Here is a 21,897-nt window from a genome sequence, read left to right as displayed (position 1 = left end):
GGAGGGAAAGAGAAAGGATGAGATCTAGTATGAGGGAAAAGGGGATACAGGAAATTAATTTAAGGACTATATTGAGTAGAACGTCATTAGATATAGTCTCAAATATTTTATACTTTTTAAGAGCAACAGGGCTGGCAGGCAGGATTTAGTTTCTCCCTGTCTCTGAACCACACTCCAGTACAATAGGTGGCGGTAATGCACCATAACGTTGGATGCCAACTGCCGATAAACCCCACCAAAGAAGGAGAATTCCTGTCTCCTTCTTTTCTAACATCTCTGGAGGGGTCATGCTCGTGCTTCTCTGACAGCACTATTGGATAAGGATCAATAGAATAAAGCCTGAAAAATATTTAACGTTATTTAAAATGTGTTACTATATACCTCATAATATTGATTATGTACGACACTATATATGTTTTTAGCACATGTATTGGGTTCTTACTACTGAATAAAATAATTTGAACATAATTTACACTAATGCAAATGTATTACCATCTATTTATGTTGGTTTTGTAATTGAAATGCTAAAGCCAGAGATACTGTATAATGTTTAATGACGAGATGGTCTTGTGTCCGTCCTGACAATGGGAGTAGTCTGCCATAGTTATCGGTTTGCTTTTGTTTGTATTCCCGCGTGGACAGATTTTGACGGGAGGGGACCTCTCTCGGCCGCCTCTTCCTCTCTGGGATTGCTACGCAGTCGTCTAGGCAGCAGCAATGGAGTCGATCAAAAAAACTATCAAGAATGAAGCTGGAAACTGACAGGTCTGGTTCTATTCTTTGAATGATGTGTTACTCAAATACTTAGCTTCAAACGTGAAATATTAGCTATGTATAATTCAATTGGACAAGTTGTTACAAACTATTTCAACACGATTGTTTTAGCTAGCTATGCAAGTAAGTTAGCTAGTAGCTCGTTAGCTAGCTAACGTGAATTATTAACCGAACAAGCTAACGTTCGCTAGCTAACTACTCGTTTTGCTGATAGATTTATTTTGGTGATATCACAGCACGTTTTTGGTTTTATTCAGCAGTTTTTACACAATTAATTACGATACCATTGGAAATTAATGTTGAAAGTTAAATGTATAACGTTACTCCTAAAACTTCCGTTTTATACGTCGTGTACTATCTACACATGTGCAACAATAATCAGTTTACTTGTATTTTTTTAAACAAGCACTTTGTAGACTGCACACGCACAAATAACGTTTGACAAGTGGCAATAAATCACTTATCGATTTAGAGGGAATATCCGGTTGTATGCACTGTTGAAACTACTACGATTTAAAAACCAAATGTAGCCTAAATTTGATATTTTTACATGACCGGTTATGCCGGGTGTACACTAAAGACAGGAGCTGTGTTCGAATACTCGTACTAAACGTACTATTTGACGTAAATGGAGTATGTAGTATGCCTATTGGTCATAGTATGGATAGAGTTAGTATGCCAAAAGTTCCCAATTTTGTATTTCACCATTATTTAACCAGGTAGGCTAGTTGAGATCAAGTTCTAATTTGCAACTGCGACCTGGTCAAGGTAAAACAAAGCAGTTCGACACATACAACACATAGTTACCGCCTAATGCTTACTACATCTGCCAAAATACGAAGTATATACGCAGTGGACACTATTTCCTTACTTTTTGGGCCCATAATGAAATTATTCAGGAAATCGGTGTGGTTTCACGTTTTCAGATTTGAAGAAAATGGCGGAAAATATGCAGCCGAAATCCGACGAGAGGGGATACAAATGAATTGTTTTAACTAATTATGACAAACACGTTATGTTGGCTGACAATGTGTTGGCTACGCTATCCTTACGAACCGCATAGCATACATATCATTACAGCAGTAGGTACTATCGGTATGTTAGCTGGCTACCTCGTTAGTTGGCAACTAATACATTGAACTTGCCAGTATATTAATTATATGCTATCTAACTAACTACCCAACGTTTATTGACCTGATTATTCATGTCATTCTTAGCTAAGTGGTTAAGTCGTTGTGCGTTCTCAATGGACATACATTTGCTCTGGCTATTTACTCAATTTCAGAGCACTCTTGTCTGAGTGTACCAGAGCAGAATAACTCATTAATTTACGAACGCTCAGCACCCGTTTAATATGGCACTCCAGATTGAATTTACGAACACAAAAATGTCTGATTTTGTTATGTTAACCTCTATGGGCTACTCAACAGCCAGTGTAATCCCGTGGCAAACAAACATATGACTATTTTACACAATTTTAAAGACAAGACTCTCATTAATCTAACCACACTGTCCGAATTCAAAAGGGCTTTACAACGAAAGCAAAACATTAGATTGTCAGCAGAGTACCCAGCCAGAAATAATCAGACACCCATTTTTCAAGCTAGCATATGTCACAAAAACCAAAACCACAGCTAAATGCAGCACTAACCTTTGATCTTCATCAGATGACACTCCTAGGACATTATGTTATACAATACATGCATGTTTTGTTAAATCAAGTTCATATTTATATCAAAAACCAGCTTTTTACATTAGCATGTGACTAGCATTTGACTAGCATTCCCACCGAACACTTCTGGTGAATTTACTAAATTACTCACGATAAACGTTCACAAAAAACATAATTATTTTAAGAATTATAGATACAGAACTCCTTTATGCAATCGCGGTGTCCGATTTTAAAATAGCTTTTCGGTGAAAGCACATTTTGCAATATTCTGAGTAGATAGCTTGCCATCACGGGCTAGCTAATTTGACACCAACCAAGTTTGGTACTCACCAAACTCAGATTTACTATAAGAAAAATTGGATTACCTTTGCTGTTCTTCGTCAGAATGCACTCCCAGGACTTCTACTTCAACAACAAATGTTGGTTTGGTTCCAAATAATCCAGAGTTATATCCAAATAGCGGCGTTTTGTTTGTGCGTTCAAGACACTATCCGAAGGGTGACGCGCGGACGCGTATTGTGACAAAACATTTCAAAATATTCCATTACCGTACTTCGAAGCATGTCAAACGCTGTTTAAAATCTATTTTTATGCAATTTTTCTTGTAAAATAGCGATAATATTCCAACCGGGAGTCGTTGTTTTCGTTCAAAGACTGAAAAAGTAAAATGGACTCTTCACGTGCTCACGAGAGCCCGTCTCATTGTTCTCAGATCGATCACTTACCAAATTCGCTACTGTTTTTCAGCCAGAGACTGCAAAGTCATCATTCAACGTTCTGGCGCCTACTGAGAGCCTATGGGAGCCTTAGAAAGTGTCACGTTACAGCAGAGATCCTTTGTTTTGGATAGAGATGACAAAGAAGGCCAAGAAATGGTCAGACAGGGTACTTCCTGTACAGAATCTTCTCAGGTTTTGGCCTGCCATTTGAGTTCTGTTATACTCACAGACACCATTCAAACAGTTTTAGAAACTTTGGAGTGTTTTCTATCCAAAGTTAATAATTATATGCATATTCTAGTTTCTGGGCAGGAGTAATAACCAGATTAAATCGGGTACGTTTTTTATCCGGCTGTGAAAATACTGCCCCCTATCCATAACAAGTTAACCTCTTACATCTAGACGTTCCGCTAGCGGAACACCTGCTCCAATATCCAATGATGGGCGTGGCGCGAATTACAAATTCCTCAAAAATACAAAAACTTCAATTTTTCAAACGTATGACTATTTCACAGCATTTTAAAGACAAGACTCTCGTTAATGTAACCACACTGTCCGATTTCAAAAAGGCTTTACAACGAAAGCAAAACATTAGATTATGTCAGCAGAGTACCAAGCCAGAAATAATCAGACACCCATTTTTCAAGCTAGCATATAATGTCACAAAAACCCAGAAGACAGCTAAATGCAGCACTAACCTTTGATGATCTTCATCAGATGACACACCTAGGACATTATGTTATACAATACATGCATGTTTTGTTCAATCAAGTTCATATTTATATCAAAAAACAGCTTTTTACATTAGCATGTGACGTTCAGAACTAGCATACTTCCGGGGAATTTGCTAACAATTTACTAAATTACTCACGATAAACGTTCACAAAAAGCATAACAATTATTTTAAGAATTATAGATACAGAACTCCTCTATGCACTCGATATGTCCGATTTTAAAATAGCTTTTTGGTGAAAGCACATTTTGCAATATTCTAAGTACATAGCCCAGCCATCGCGGGCTAGCTATTTAGACACCCGGTAAGTTTAGCACTCACCAATATCAGATTTACTATTATAAAAGTTTGATTACCTTTTGTTGTCTTCGTCAGAATGCACTCCCAGGACGTCTACTTCAATAACAAATGTTGGTTTGGTCCAAAATAATCCATCGTTATATCCGAATAGCGGCGTTTTGTTCGTGCGTCCCAGACACTATCCGAAATGGTAAATCAGGGTCGTGCGCAATTCGTGACAAAAAAATTCTAAATATTCCATTACCGTACTTCGAAGCATGTCAACCGCTGTTTAACCTGTTAGGGCTAGGGGGCAGCATTGACACGGCTGGATAAAAAACATACCCGATTTAATCTGGTTACCACTCCTACTCAGTAACTAGAATATGCATATACTTATTACATATGGATAGAAAACACCCTAAATTTTCTAAAACTGTTTGAATGGTGTCTGTGAGTATAACAGAACTCAAATGGCAGGTCAAAACCTGAGAGATTCCTTTACAGGAAGTGGCCTGTCTGACCATTTCTGGAACTTCTTTGCCATCTCTATCATTTACTAAGGATCTCTGCTCTAACGTGACACTTCCCACGTCGTCCATAGGCTCTCATAGCCCGGGAAAAAAGAGAATGTCGTCATTCCAGCCCCAGGCTGAAACACATTATCGCCTTTCTCAAGTGGCCCATCAAGAGACACTAGCTTATGCGCGTGACCCCGACCGCCCCCGCCTTTGGGATTTTTTCCTCTGTTTGCCGAAAAGGAGATTCCCTGTCGGAATTTTATCGCTTTTCTACGAGAAAAATGACGTAAAAATTGATTTTAAACAGTGGTTGACATGCTTCGACGTACGGCAATGGAATACTTTGAATTTTATTGTCAGGAATTGCGCCAAGCGCGACACTTCTTTACTATTTCGGATAGTGTCTGGAACGCATACGAACAAAACGCCGCTATTCGGATATAACGATGGATTATTTTGGACCAAACCAACATTTGTTATTGAAGTAGACGTCCTGGGTGTGCATTCTGACGAAGACAACAAAAGGTAATGACATTTTTATAATAGTAAATATGATTATGGTGAGTGCTAAACTTGCCGGGTGTCTAAATAGCGAGCCCGTGATGCCTGGGCTATGTACTTAGAATATTGCAAAATGTGCTTTCACCAAAAAGCTATTTTAAAATCGGACATATCGAGTGCATAGAGGAGGTCTGTATCTATAATTCTTAAAATAATTGTTATGCTTTTTGTGAACGTTTATCGTGAGTAATTTAGTAAAATGTTAGCGAATTCCCCGTAAGTTTGCGGGGGGTATGCTAGTTCTGAACGTCACATGCTAATGTAAAAAGCTGGTTTTTGATATAAATATGAACTTGATTGAACAAAACATGCATGTATTGTATAACATAATGTCCTAGGGTTGTCATCTGATGAAGATCATCAAAGGTGAGTGCTGCATTTAGCTGTCTTCTGGGTTTTGGTGACATTATATGCTGGCTTGAAAAATGGGTGTCTGATTATTTCTGGCTTGGTACTCTGCTGACATAATCTAATGTTTTGCTTTCGTTGTAAAGCCTTTTTGAAATCGGACAGTGTGGTTAGATTAACGAGAGTCTTGTCTTTAAATGGCTGTAAAATAGTCATATGTTTGAGAAATTGAAGTAATAGGATTTTGAAGATTTTGAAAATCGCGCCACAGGCTGGCAGTGGATGTTACGTAGGTGGGACGAATTCGTCCCGCCGGTCCCATAGAGGTTAAAATCAATTTTTATGCAATTTATCTCGTAAAAAAGCGATAATATTCCGACCGGGAATCTCCTTTTCGGCAAACAGAGGAAAAATCACAAAGACGGGGGCAGCCAGGGCACGCGCTTAAGCCCACAGTCCCTTGATCGGCCACTTGAGAAAGGCGATAATGTGTTTCAGCCTGGGGCTGGGATGACGACATTCAGGTTTTTCCCGGGCTCTGAGCGCCCATGGAAGACGTAGGAAGTGTCACGTTAGAGCAGAGATCCTTTGTAAAAGATAGAGATGGCAAAGAAGTTCAAGAAATGGTCAGACAGGCCACTTCCTGTAAAGGAATCTCTCAGGTTTTGACCTGCCATTTGAGTTCTGTTATACTCACAGACACCATTCAAACAGTTTTAGAAACGTTGGAGTGTTTTCTATCCAAAGCCAATAATTATATGCATATTCTAGTTACTAGGCAGGAGTAGTAACCAGATTAAATCGGGTACGTTTTTTATCCAGCCGTGAAAATACTGCCCCCTAGCCATAACAGGTTAAGAATCCGCTTAATGTTTTGTTTCCTTGCCATGGTACTGAGTATTGACATACTGGTATCGTCCCTGCCCTAATATCAACACTGACAACGGTTATCTGTAATTTAATTGATAGTTTGACTCTCAAATCGACGTATTGGTGTGTGGCCATTCATTCCATTTGAAATCGAAAAATGACAGTTCTAAGTCCTGCGAATAGCAGTGTATACGACCAAACCAATGGTACAAAACCAAAGATATTGATCTGTTTTAATCCATAGATTTTGTGTAATTGAGATGACTATAATCTTTTATAGTATCAACACCAATCTGAGGTAAAAAGTATGTGTTTTTCCTGTAATTGGTGTGTGGTGAAAATGTTCAACTGTGCAATTTAGTAGCACGTTCTGTCCACCACAGGGACATTTTGCATAATATAAGAATTCAATGTCAAAAGAATTTCGAATTAGGATGATCGTAAATTAAGCACCCTCACATATTTTTACAACAATAACATGAATTTCTTACTACTTTAACCATGGGGAAAGTTAGAAAATGCTCCTAACCACAATTTAACCAGGTGCTCTAGACTAGAGCATCCATAGGGTCTGTGCAGCAGGCTGAATGTTTGACGTCCCTACATTTTCTTCTTGAAGGGAGCTAGCTAACATTATAGTGTTACTAACTGCAGCTAGTCAACCAAATCAACCCCCCCCATAGTTAACTTGCCTTTAATGCAATGAAAGATATTTGTTGTGCTCGATCTAACCTAACATATCCGTAGCGTTAGCTGCTTGGGCCCTTCGAGTTAGCAGACTAGGGTAGCTAGGTGATGAGAGCGTGACCAAGTTGAGCTATTTTTGCATTTGCAGGGAAATATTGCTAACTATGTCATGTCAAAGAGAAACGTATAACTGATGCGTGTCTGCACCTTTTTATTTACTGTATCCTTTCCTTTTTTTAGGCCTAACCTGAAGGTAAAAGTTACAACCTGCTCCCACGTCACATCTGCCGTGGTTAGGAAACCCCACTGTGTGTCATTCCACCTAGCCCTGTGGCCAACTGATTGAGATTGGTGTGATTTCGCTCCCCCCTCGCAGACAATGTATTGCCTTCAGTGGTTGCTCCCAGTCCTCCTCATCCCGAAACCCCTGAATCCGGCCTTATGGTTCAATCACTCAATGTTCATGGGCTTCTACCTGCTCAGCTTCCTTCTGGAGAGGAAGCCATGTACCATTTGTGCCTTAGTGTTCCTGGCAGCCCTGTTTCTCATCTGCTACAGCTGCTGGGGAAACTGTTTTCTGTACCATTGCCATGACTCCACACTGCCGGACTCTGCACACGACCCCAGCATTGTGGGCAACTAAGAGGATCCCACTGACACTAGGAGCACACGGACCCTGGACAATCTGTATCTAGGCCTTGAATAAAATCCCCCAGTTGACTGTTGAGATGCTGAGAAACCTTGACAGTGTCCCGATTCTCATCTCCTCTGCCCTTAGTGTGCACTTACTTGTTCACTTCCCTTAATGGATTTCAAAGGAATTGACTGTTGCAAAGAATAGGGTGGCAATTCCCTCTCCAACGATTACACCAATCCAGTGCTTTTAAATGCATGGGGAGGAGTGCATATGTGAACTTTCCATAAAATGGCCTATCCTGCCCATCTCCCTCCTTCTACTGCCCTCCACCCCTGCCTTTATCCCCTGGTCTTGAGTGAAAGTCCACTAACCTGGAGTCACATTTGCAATGGTTGCCTTTATAGTTTTCATATGTCGTGTTAATACATCGATTTTAATTACAGAATGCTGAAAGTTTCCAAAGGGTAGAAATTGTGTGTGTGTTAATCAGCATTTTCACAAGTCATACAATCAATATGTTATGGTAGCAGGAAGGTGAACATGAATATCCTGCGTCCTTGTTGAGCTTTATTGATGTCGAGAGCAGAAGAGTGATGTGAACCATTTTCATGTCACTTCCCCTGCAGAGCTCAAATGTTACCACAGCTTTTAATTTATTAAAGTTCAACGTCTGAAGGCGTTATCACTGACCATGATGCGGTGTCCTCGTGTGTTTTCTCGGTTCTTCTAGGCTTTATGTCAACTGCAAGTTTTATCAATTGCCCACTATCTGCATTTGAGAGAGTGAGAATGCCTCATGACTAAGAAGGAAAAGCTAATTATTGTTGAAAGAAAAACATTTTTTTTTAGGGTTCACAGAATCTCAATATTTGAAAAGACAAGTCCGCTTTTATAAAGTTTATTATGAAAGTAATTGAAATGAGAAGGTTAATTACTGCATGTTGTCTGGTGCTGGAGGGCGAACATTGAATTTTATTTTAAGTTGGGCCATATAGAGACTGCTGGACAAGCTAATGAGCTTTTGATCAAAAGATTTTGTTATTTTTAACTCCAGCCTAGTGAGACCCATCACGGAAAGGTCACCATTTTGTAGCTGGCTATCCAGTGAACCACAGGCCTAACAAAATGTTCACCTCATTTAGCCCGGTCTGGTTTTGAGAACTTTTGACAATGACACTCAAGTAAATTGTATTATATTCTGTTAGGTTGCTGTAGCTAATGACATATTGTTTGTCATTAAAATAGGTTAGATCATCAGTCTCGATTTGCTCTTTTGTGAAGATTGTGCTGCCAATGTTATTTGTAGGCTACATTCAATACATGGGAGGTTTGTATTGCAAATATTTGCAATACAAACCTAAAAAAGATCTTGGTAAACCAAGAGTCGTCTGTTCTTTCAACCAATCAATTGACTGCAGTTTTTTGTATTTTTCCATCTATAGACACACTTTGTGTTTTAATAAAATCAACTATACGCATTGAACTTGTCTGATGCTTTAAGCTTACAGTTTGATGAAATAAGACAAATGCCTTGAGGGCGCCAGAGATCTACATAACCAGAAGGGAGAAAAAAAACGTAACCTGACCCAACTATTCTCCTCCTGCTGGCTTTTGCAGATTCTGCAATTACTCTCCTGAAGTTGACAGCAATAGGCTACATGAGTTGGCAACCTTTCTCATTTTGAATGCCAATTTATCCTACCATTTCTACCAATCTGTGTGCCGTTATGGTTTTCACATTTTGCAAAAGTTTAATTTCATTAATAACGTCTTCATATCTGAAAATCCTTGTCATGTGGTTAATCAAAATTCAATCAAAATTTAAATGATAGAAACTTAAGTAACTTCTATTGCCAACTATGTAAAAATAGCCAACATAAAGCTAACAAATATAAACATTGCAGTCTGCAGGTAGAAAATATCCTGATAAAATAAATATCTTATAAATCACATTGGCTACACATTGGCTGTCTGCAACAACCTTGAAACATTGTATAAACTAAGTTGGTTCCAGCCCAAAGCTTTCACTAGTGAACTTGTTAAGTTGGTTCCAACCCAAAGCTTTCGCTAGCGAACTTGCTACATTGTGCGGCAGGGTAGCCTAGTGGTTAGAGCATTGGGCTAGTACCCAAAAGGTTGCAAGTTCGAATCCCCGAGCTGACAGGGTACAAATCTGTCGTTCTGCCCCTGAACAAGGCAGTTAACCCACTGTTCCTAGGCCGTCATTGAAAATAAGAAGTTGTTCTTAACTGACTTGCCTAGTTAAATAAAGGTAAAATAAAAATGTTGTAAAATATTCTGGGCCCAGCTGTAGGTTATTTGCTCAAGGGATAAGAAGCAATGCTTGACTTAGGCAGGAGCACCCAAAATGAGTACCGGAACCTAGTCAAGCACTGATAAGAAGCAATCAGGTAGGCCTATTTTATGATGTTTCCACTGAGTCAAGCATTCATGAGAAGCAGTTTTATGATGTTTCCACTGAGTCAAGCATTCATGAGAAGCAATCAGGTAGGCCTATTTTATGACATTTCCACTGGATCAAAGCATGACATTTTTCGCTTTCACGCTGAGTGGTTATCGAAAGGGAGAGAACTGGAAAGATTTTTCAAATACGCTGAGGAACTATTGTAATTCTCAATGCATTTAACAACATACTTTTCTTGCTGTTTGAGGTGAAAACTTTACTTTGAGAAGCTCCACGGGTCATTAGTGGTGGTGTTATTTTATTTTATTTAACCTTTAACTAGGCAAGTCAGTTAAGAACAATTCTTATTTGCAATGAAGGCCCACCAAAAGGCAGAAGGCCTCCTGTGGGGACGGGGCCTGGGATTTAAAAAAATAAATGCTATATAAATTTAGAATAAAACGCATCACAACAAGAGAGAGACCCAAGACAACATAGCAAGGCAGCAACACATGACAACACAGCATGGTAGCAACAGAACATGGTACAATCATTATTGGGCACAGTTCACAGCACAAAGGTCAAGAAGGTAGAGACAACAATACATCACACAAGCAGCCACAACTGTCAGTAAGAGTGTCCATGATTGAGTCTTTGAATGAAGAGATTGAGATAAAACTGTCCAGTTTGAGTGTTTGTTGCAGCTCGTTCCAGTCGCTAGCTGCAGCGAACTGAAAAGAGGAGCGACCCAGGGATGTGTGCGCTTTGGGGACCTTTAACAGAATGTGACTGGCAGAACGGGTGTTGTATGTGGAGGATGAGGGCTGCAGTAGATATCTCAGACGGGGGAGTGAGACCTAAGAGGGTTTTATAAATAAGCATCAACCAGTGGGTCTTGCGACGGTTATACAGAGATGACCAGTTTACAGAGTATAGAGTGCAGTGATGTGTCCTATAAGGAGCATTGGTGGAAAATCTGATGGCCGAATGGTAAAGAACATCTAGCCGCTTGATAGCACCCTTACCTGCCAATCGGAAATACTATCAGATCCCCAAATGGGCACATGTTTATGCCTACATTTGCATGTAGGCCATGTAGCCTATAGGCCTACTTCTATGCGTGTTTGTCCTTACTCAATGACAGAAGCGCACCAAACAAAATACTGATTAAATTGACAAAACTCGTAAATGGAATGAAATAAACCAAAACTTGTTTCTCACAAGTGTAGCATAGGTTGTTCATTATGCTAACAATGTGTTCACTCAGACAATGAGAACGCGAAGACTGGAATAAGAATATTGAACGCATTAAAATAAATGACCGTTGGATTAGAAATGATAGGAATTAACGGTAAATGTACTACTGGTGAAATATGTAATGGGGAATTGATATACGCAAACAATTCACACAATGAAGTTATGAAACAATGAATGTGCACAAATTGGCGGGAGAGAGCGCAAACTGGAGAGAGAAGTGCATTGTGCATCTGGGTGCATGGTCAATCCGATGTCTGCACTGGCCATGCAGCATTTACAGTGATATGGCCTCAGCAGAAGTCAGGGCATTCATACACCCCATACAGAACCAATCAGTCAATATAGTCGAGAACTATCATCAGAAGTGGGGTGCCGCCTTACCCACGAGTTGGGCAGAAGGTTCAAATCAACGTTTCATATTGTAATTTCCGAATAGGCAAAACGCATCAACCACGGCTGTTATTACACCCCTTATATGTTGTTGGTGGTAATGATTGTTTTTATTGTGCTGTAACTAAAACTAGAAGATCTTCTGACATCCTTTCCCTTCGTCAAAGGTATGTAATCACATTATTTTATAAACTGTGATTTAGTAGGTTTGAACATTTCTTGAGTGCATTTCGATCTGAATATATATTCAATTTAAAAGGATTTGCAATTTTGCATTAGCAGTCTTTTCGGCTTAAATTACCCGGGAACCATGACATGGTGTAAATTCCTGTTTTCGTTGCTAGGCTGCGTCTAATTTCTTTGGCTGCGTCTCCTGTCTTTGTGTCTTAAATGTCCATACTTTCCCCTAAGTGTGCACTAGTACACTTTCTCGCATGGATTTAAACTCTCTAGCCAATGCTTACACCATTCGTATAACCAGGAACCAATATCCAAAGGGGGTACTTAGAATCATTTCATATGATATGCCTACATTTAAAATGCATATGAGTCGGTACTTTGGGGGCACTATGGGCAGAGCAAGATGTGATTGGGCCTCCAAATACAAAAAAAAGGTTGAGAACCACTGGACTTGGTAAGTATTTGATGGTACATTATACAAATCCCAACAATAATCATCCATTAGCCAAGATGCCCAATATATTCCTGTCCCATGCTTGTTGAAGCCCAAAGATGTGTCATCACCTGTCTCTGGAGGCATTTCAGACTACTTAATGTCCATGTGGAACACAACTTCCTACCCATAACTGTCTTTAGATTCACTATAAGAAAATAATTGAGCGAAAGTAAAGTAACTCTACTAGTCATGCTAGTTATGATAGATTATTATGTGTCCTAATATATCTTTATTTATAATAAATCAAACGTAGTCATTGTCTTGTTTCGCTTTACATATATCATTGTTTAGAACAGGCTTAGTCAATTCCAGTCCTTGGGGGCCAGATTAGTGTCACACTTTTCCCCCATCCCTAGCAAACACACCTGATTTAAACTAGTTGCATTTTTAACTGAAGCTCATGATTAGTTGATTATTGGAGTCAGGTGTGTTAGCTGGGGCTGGGGAAAAAGTGTGACACCAATCAGGCCCCCGAGGACTGGAGTTGCCCAGGCCTGGTTTAGAAGAAAAAGAGCCACGCTGGTTTAAAGAGACCTGACTGGAGCCGTGATAGCACGTGCAACCCTGCCATCAACTTGGATCAGTGAGAAAGTTGCTCTGCTCTGTTAAGTTCTTTTCAATTTAATTTAACCAGGATAGTCGACTCAGTAACAATTGTCACTACTCTCTAGGGAGTACTGGGAGAACAGAGTCGGTTCCCTCTGCAGCAGAGGTTGTGCCCACCTGCACAAAACAAAGTATGGCAGAGGATGTTGAGGCCTGGAAGGTGTTGAGGGAGCTACTCCACCTGCCTGCAGTGGAACAGGAATGTCCTGCCTGCAGTGGAACAGGAATGTCCTGCATCCAATGCCATCTGCATTGTGTGTAGAGTTTTGGAGGAGGCTGAACTTTGGCACTGTGGGGATTGTGGCTCAGATAAATATTTCTGTGCCACCTGTGCTGTGAGAACACACAGCACTCCCAACATTGTCCACCATTTGGAGTTATGGAAGGTAATGTATTTTATGTTATGTCAACAAACCTGTCAACTTCTGGCTTAAAAAAATAGCTTCCCAGTCAAAAATGTTGATGTACTTGATGATGTACTTACAGTTCAGTTTCCATAAAAGTTACAGTTCCCTGCAGTGGTAAGGTAAATGTGACTAAATCTGTTTTACCAAGCACAGAGTTGGTTTTGAGTTTTCTAACAACCTTGTCCAATGAAATATCCCCTTATAGTCTAGTTTCAAATCGGCAGCTAATGTAGTCTGTTCTACAACAACTTTGTGTCTGTCTGTCTTAGTCAGGGCAGTTCATCCCATGTGTCCCGGTGGGCCTACGATGGGAGTGGAGGAGACAAGATGACCATGACTGTCACGCCAATACAACCGTCTTCTGACTGTTGTTTACTTTAGAGGTAGGCCAAAGATCGTTTGGGACCAGCATTCAGGGTCCCAAACATGCTGGGCAGTTCTTTTGTGACCAAGACAATGTCGACTGCTTTGTAGGAGGAGCATCAGACACACCAACTGAGGTATACTGGATTTTAAAGAATGTGTTAATTTCACTAGCCCTCGTCTGTGTCACTTGTGTGATGTATTTGTGTGTATAATCAACAGCTGGGCTAATGTTGGAGAAGGTTTTATTGAATTCAGGAGAAGACATTTATCCTTGATGGTGTTACTTTAGCATTGGACTGTTCTGTCCATAAAAATATTTATGTTGAACAGATTTGATTTCACTAATGCTTATTCACTTAATTTTACAGGGGTGCCAGGGATTTCAAGCTGGGGATGTGCTGCGATCCAAACACAAAACCCAGAAACTGGACATAACTGGTGTGTTTGGGATGGCGTGCAGGCACGAGCATCCACTGAAGTTCCTGAATCTGAAGAGAGGAGAGAAGTATGTGGATGTACAGTACCAGTCAGAAGTTTGGAGACACCTACTCATTCAAGGGTTTTTCTTTATTTTTACTATTTTCTCCTTCTCCTTCTTGGCCAAATAGCCCTTATACAGCCTGGAGGTGTGTTGGGTCATAGTCTTGTTGAAAAAGAAATGATAGTCCCACTAAGCTCAAACCAGATGGCATGGCGTATCGCTGCAGAATGCTATGGTAGCCATGCTGGTGAAGTGTGCCTTGAATTCTAAATAAATCAGTGTCACCAGCAAAGCACCATCACACCTCCTCCTCCATGTTACCAAGGTGGGAACCACACATGCGGAGATCATCCGTTCACCTACTCTGCGTCTCACAAAGACACGGCGGTTGGAACCAAAAATCTCAAATTTGGACTCATCAGACCAAAGGAAAGATTTCCACCTTTCTAATGTCCATTGCTCGTGTTTCTTGGCCCAAGCAAGTCTCTTCTTATTATTGGTGTCCTTTAGTAGTGGTTTCTTTGCAGCAATTTGACCATGAAGCGCTGATTCACGCAGTCTCCTCTGAACAGTTTATTTTCAGATGTATCTTACTTGAACTCTGTGAAGCATTTATTTGGGCTGCGATCTGAAGTTCAGTTATTTGCCCATTTCTGAGGCTGATACAGTGAGGGGAAAAAAGTATTTGATCCCCTGCTGATTTTGTACGTTTGCCCACTGACAAAGAAATGACCAGTCTATAATTTTAATGGTAGGTTTATTTGAACAGTGAGAGACAGAATAACAACAAAAAAATCCAGAAAAAACACATCTAAAATGTTATAAATTGATTTGCATTTTAATGAGGGAAATAAGTATTTGACCCCCTCTCAATCAGAAAGATTTCTGGCTCCCAGGTGTCTTTTATACAGGTAACGAGCTGAGATTAGGAGCACACTCTTAAAGGGAGTGCTCCTAATCTCAGTTTGTTACCTGTATAAAAGACACCTGTCCACAGAAGCAATCAATCAATCCGGTTACAAACTCTCCACCATGGCCAAGACCAAAGAGCTCTCCAAGGATGTCAGGGACAATATTGTAGACCTACACAAGGCTGGAATGGGCTACAAGACCATCGCCAAGCAGCTTGGTGAGAAGGTGACAACAGTTGGTGTGATTATTCGCAAATGGAAGAAACACAAAAGAACTGTCAATCTCCCTCGGCCTGGGGCTCCATGCAAGATCTCACCTCGTGGAGTTGCAATGATCATGAGAACGGTGAGGAATCAGCCCAGAACTACACGGGAGGATCTTGTCAATGATCTCAAGGCAGCTGAGACCATAGTCACCAAGAAAACAATTGGTACACTACGCCGTGAAGGACTGAAATCCTGCAGCGCCCGCAAGGTCCCCCTGCTCAAGAAAGCACATATACGTGCCCGTCTAAAGTTTGCCAATGAACATCTGAATGATTCAGAGGACAACTGGGTGAAAGTGTCCAGATGAGACCAGAATGGAGCTCTTTGGCATCAACTCAACTCGCCGTGTTTGGAGGAGGAGGAATGCTGCCTATGACCCCCAAGAACACCATCCCCACCGTCAAACACGGAGGTGGAAACATTATGCTTTGGGGGGGGGTTTCTGCTAAGGGGACAGGACAACTTCACCGCATCAAAGGGACGATGGCCAGGGCCATGTACTGTCAAATCTTGGGTGAGAACCTCCTTCCCTCAGCCAGGGCATTGAAAATGGGTCATGGATGGGTATTCCAGAATGACAGTTACCCAAAACACACGGCCAAGGCAACAAAGGAGTAGCTCAAGAAGAAGCACATTAAGGTCCTGGAGTGGCCTAGCCAGTCTCCAGACCTTAATCCCATAGAAAATCTGTGGAGGGAGCTGAAGGTTCGAGTTGCCAAATGTCAGCCTCGAAACCTTAATGACTCGGAGAAGATCTGCAAAGAGGAGTGGGACAAAATCCCTCCTGAGATGTGTGCAAACCTGGTGGCCAACTACAAGAAACGTCTGACCTCTGTGATTGCTAACAAGGGTTTTGCCACCAAGTACTAAGTCATGTTTTGCAGAGGGGTAAAATACTTATTTCCCTCATTAAAATGCAAATCATTTTATAACATTTTTGACATGCGTTTTTCTGGATTTTTTTGTTGTTATTCTGTCTCTCACTGTTCAAATAAACCTACCATTAAAATTATAGACTGATCATTTCTTTGTCAGTGGGCAAACGTACAAAATCAGCAGGGGATCAAATAGTTTTTTCCCTCACTGTAACTGTAATGAACGTGTCCTCTGCAGCAGAGGTAACATATAAATAACTTCCAAACTAGAGGATTACATTTGTAATTTATTGAGTGATATTTTATTTCATTCATAGGCTACGTACAGCACCTGGTGGATTTGTTTGTTCAGCATTCTTCATGGGAACTCCCCTATCATATTAGGAGCTGTTACAGAAGGCTGAGGCAGTGGCCAAACACCAGCTCCACTTCAGAATAATGGAGGACACTTAAATCAAGTTGGTCACATTTGATCCGGTCAATTGTCAAAATATACTGAGCAAAATTATAAATGCAACATGCAACAATTTCAATGAATTTACTAAGTTACAGTTCATATAAGGAAATCAGTCAATTGAAATAAATTCACTAGGCCCTAATCTATGGATTTCACATGACTGGGCAAGGACGCAGCCATGGGTGGGCCTGGGAGGGCATAGGCCCACCCACTTTGGAGCCAGGCCCACCCGCTGCTGAGCCAGGTCCAGCCAATCAGACTGAGTTTTTCCCCACAAAAGGGCTTCATTACGGACAGAAATACTCCTCAGTTTCATCAGCTGTCCGGGTGGCTGGTCTCAGACGACCCCGCAGGTGAAGAAGCCAGATGTGCAGGGCTGGCATGGTTACACGTGGTCTGCAGTTGTGAGGCGACTTATAGTAGAGAAATTAACTTTCAATTCTATGGCAACAGCTCTGGTGTATGCCAATTGCATGCTTCTTCAAAACTTGAGACATCTGTGGCATTGTGTTGTGTGACAAAACTGTACATTTTAGAGTGCCCATTATACTGTTTAATCAGCTTCTTGATATGCCACACCTGTCAGGTGGATGGATTATCGTGGCAAAGAATAAATGGTCAATAACAGAATGTAAACACATTTGTGCACAAATTTTGAGATAAATATGTTTTTTGTGCATATGGAACATTTCTGGGATCTAATATTTCAGCTCATGAAACATGGGACCAACACTACATGTTGCGTTCATATTTTTGTTTGGTGTAGTATGGAGCTGCGGCTGCGGAGTATTGTTTCTTCATCCTATGTAATGTATTCTCAGTGAATTTGGTGATGTTTTTTTCCCCCTGTTCAGAGAAATTAGTCATTGAAGTTGTTTGGTTTATGTCCCGTCCTACATCCGGATATTACCAGGTTCTGACCACTAGATGAGGCTGTTCCTGCTATTAGGTTATTATTCTCCAAAGAATCCCCCCCCCCCCCCTTGTTAAAGGGATAGTTCACCCAAATAACAAAATTACATCTTGGTTTTCTTACCCTGTAAGCAGTCTATGGACCAGGTATGAAAGCAACCCATGCTTTTGCTTTGTTTACCTGGCCTCTATTTCAAATGCTAACTTTTTAGCATGTGTGTCACAAATCCAATGCAAACCAAATACACAACAGTGGATTTACATAAACTAAATTTTTTATCAAAATGCATTTTCTGGCAGAAATCCTTCTGGAATATGTGAAATTTCATTTGCCTTAATAGCAAACGTGTATGCCATCTGTAAATAAAACATTTACATTACCAGCCTAATTGGTATAGCCACAGAAAAATACATGGCCGCTTGCCATGACTGGCTGAGATAATGGATGGGCTGGACATGCCGAGAGATGAGTTCAAATTGGTCTGCCATGTAGCATGATTCTGTCTATAACATGAGCTGGTCAGTATGTGGAGGTAATCCTTTCTAACGCGGCTTTTTTAAACGATATTACGTAATAGAATTGCTAAAGTGTTGCTCTTCACTTTCTGGAGGACTGAGTTTTTAAATAATTGGAATGCCCGGTGGAATTAGAGTATGATAGCTAGGAAAAAATGGTGTTTGACCAGATACAATGCTATTTTACAGTAAACAAATTGACAACAGAATTTCAGTATGCTTATAGGGAAGGACACTCAACAAGCACAGCACTTACACAAATGACTGATGATTGGCTGAGAGACATTGAGGATAAAATGATTGTGGGGTCTGTCTTGTTAGACTTCAGTGCAGCTTTTGACATTATTGATCATAGTCTGCTGCTGGAAAAACGTATGTGTTATGGCTTTACACCCCCTGCTATAATATGGATAAAGAGTTACTTGTCTAACAGAACACAGAGGGTGTTCTTTAACTTGTTATGGATAGGCGGCAGTATTTTCACGGCCGGATAAAAAACGTACCCGATTTAATCTGATTATTACTCCTGCCCAGAAACTAGCATATGCATATAATTATTAACTTTGGATAGAAAACACTCCAAAGTTTCTAAAACTGTTTGAATGGTGTCTGTGAGTATAACATAACTCATTTGGCAGGCCAAAACCTGAGAAGATTACAAACAGGAAGCGCCCTCTCTGACTATTCTTGATCATCTCTATCCAAAACAGGGGATCTCTGCTGTAACGTGACATTTTGTAACGCTCCCATAGGCTCTCAGAAGGCGCCAGAACGGTGAATGATGACTTTGCAGGCCATGGCTGAAAAACAGTAGCGCATTTGGATAGTGGTCGATCTGAGAACAATGAGACTGGGGGCGTGTGCACGAGACGACTCCATGTTTTTATTTTTTCGTCCTTGAATGAAAACAGGGTTTCCCGGTCGGAATATTATCACTTTTTCGCGATAAAAATCGCATAAAAATTGATTTTAAACAGCGTTTGACATGCTTCGAAGTACGGTAATGGAATATTTAGAATTTTTTTGTCACGAAACACACCGGGTGCGTCACCCTTCTTTACCCTTCAGATAGTGTCTTGAACGCACGAGCAAAACGCCGCTATTTGGATATAACTATGGATTATTTGGAACCAAACCAACATTTGTTATTGAAGTAGAAGTCCTGGGAGTGCATTCTGACGAAGAACAGCAAAGGTAATCCAATTTTTCTTATAGTAAATCTGAGTTTGGTGAGGGCCAAACTTGGTGGGTGTCAAAATAGCTAGCCATGATGGCTGGGCTATGTACTCAGAATATTGCAAAATGTGCTTTCACTGAAAAGCTATTTTAAAATCGGACACCGCGATTGCATAAAGGAGTTCTGTATCTATTATTCTTAAAATAATTGTTATGTTTTTTGTGAACGTTTATCGTGAGTAATTTATTAAATTCACCGGAAGTGTTCGGTGGGAATGCTAGTTCTGAACGTCACATGCTAATGTAAAAAGCTGGTTTTTGATATAAATATGAACTTCATTGAACAAAACATGCATGTATTGTATAACATAATGTCCTAGGAGTGTCATCTGATGAAGATCATCAAAGGTTAGTGCTGCATTTAGCTGTGGTTTTGTTTTTTGTGACATTATATGCTAGCTTGAAAAATGGGTGTCTGATTATTTCTGGCTGGGTACTCTGCTGACATAATCTAATGTTTTGATTTTGCTGTAAAGCCTTTTTGAAATCGGACAGTGTGGTTAGATAAAGGAGAGTCTTGTCTTTAAAATGGTGTAAAATAGTCATATGTTTGAAAAATGGAAGTTTTTTGATTTTTGAGGAATTTGTAATTCGCGCCACGCCTATCATTGGATATTGGTGCAGGTGTTCCGCTAGCGGAACGTCTAGATGTAAGAGGTTAATGATAGCCTCTCAAATATAATCCAGTTAGAATCAGGAATTCCCCAGGGTAGCTGTTTAGGCCCCTTGCTTTTAAAATGTTTTACGAACGACATGCCACTGACTTTGAGTAAAGCCAGAGTTTCTATGTATGCGAATGACTCAACACGATACACGTCAGCTACTACAGCGACTGAAATGACTGCAACACTCAACAAAGAGCTGCAGTTTGTTTCAGAGTTGGTGGCAAGGAATACATTTGCCCTAAATATTTCTAAAACTAAAAGCATTGTATTTGGAACAAAACATTCACTAAACCCTAAACCTCAACTAAATCTTTTAATAAATAATGTGGAAATTGAGCAAGTTGAGATGACTAAACTGCTTGGAGTAACACTAGATTGTAAACTGTCATGGTCAAAACATATTGATGCAGTAGTAGCTAAGATTGGGAGAAGTCTGTCTATAATAAAGCGATACTCTGCCTTCTTAACAACACTATCAACAAGGCATGTCCTACAGGCCCTAGTTTTGTCGCACCTTGACTGCTGTTCAGTCATGTGGTCAGGTGCCACAAAAAAGGACTTAGGAAAATTATAATTGGCTCAGAACAGGGCAGCACGGCTGGCCATTGGATGCACACAGAGAGCTAATATTAATAATGTACATGTCAATCTCTCCTGGCTGAAAGTGGAGAAGAGATTGACTTCATCACTACTTTTATTTATGAGAGGTATTGACATGTTGAATGCACCGAGCTGTCTGTCTAAACTACTGGCACACAGCTCAGACACCCATGCATACCCCACAAGACATGCCACAGGAGGTCTCTTCACAGTCCCCAAGTCCAGAACAGACTATGGGAGGGGCACAGTACTACATAGAGCCATGACTACATGGAACTCTATTCCACATCAAGTAACTGACGCAAGCAGTAAAATTAGATTTAAAAAACAGATAATAAAACACCTTATGAAACAGCGGGGACTGTGAAGCAACACAAACATTGGCACAGACACACACATACGCACTATACACACACATGGATTTAGTAATGTTGACAAATGTATTTGTGTTTGACTGAGGTGAATGAACCTACAGCAGCCAAGATGATAATGGCTGGGGTAATTTTGCTTTCCGGACCTCACTAAAACTCAAACCCTGGTTACGGCCCTGTCTCTATCCACCATTCATACTGACAATAGTGGGAGGTGGATCGTTTGTCCAGATCTACAATATGCTAACTAGCAATCATACCACACATAAAATCATTCAAAGCTGCACTAATTTTCAATGCAAGCGGAGAGGCCAGGTTGCGCATGAAAGAACAGTGAAGACGTGACATGCAGCTCAAAAAGCTACCCTAATGATCTTGTTTAGGGAAAACACAATACCTAGACTCGCCTACAGCACCACATTGCTAAGAATAATTGCATTAAGTACAAAATTCTACTGCATGCTGTTGATTGCAGTGAAAATGTTATTTGAATAACGGCGCAAAAGCCCTGTGATTTTGATTATTTCATTTGGATCAGTTGTGGGTCTACTCTCAACAATTTATAAGGTCTAGAAAGGCACAGTAGCAGGCTGTATTTTAAGTTCTGATACTGAGATGCACTGTTTGGGGTTTTAGGCTGGGTTTCTGTAGAGCACTTTTGTGACATCTGCTGATGTAAAAAGGGCTCTATAAATACAT

General features: G+C 40.4%; 1 protein-coding gene across 1 annotated transcript; it reads left to right on the top strand.

The window, feature by feature from the left end:
• The first annotated feature begins 434 nt into the window (after positions 1–434).
• LOC106582633 (bladder cancer-associated protein) lies at positions 435–8,496 on the top strand. The gene is made up of 2 exons (XM_014165878.2): positions 435–765; positions 7,405–8,496. Exon 2 carries the CDS (start codon positions 7,544–7,546, stop codon positions 7,805–7,807), a length of 264 nt encoding a protein of 87 aa, XP_014021353.1. The 5' UTR covers positions 435–765; positions 7,405–7,543; the 3' UTR covers positions 7,808–8,496.
• Positions 8,497–21,897: the final 13,401 nt, after the last annotated feature.

This window comes from Salmo salar, chromosome ssa22 (assembly GCF_905237065.1).
Source record: "Salmo salar chromosome ssa22, Ssal_v3.1, whole genome shotgun sequence".
In the NCBI taxonomy this organism is placed as follows: domain Eukaryota; kingdom Metazoa; phylum Chordata; class Actinopteri; order Salmoniformes; family Salmonidae; genus Salmo; species Salmo salar.
The sequence above is the reverse complement of the archived record's forward strand: the minus strand, read 5'-3'. Positions and strand labels throughout refer to the sequence as shown.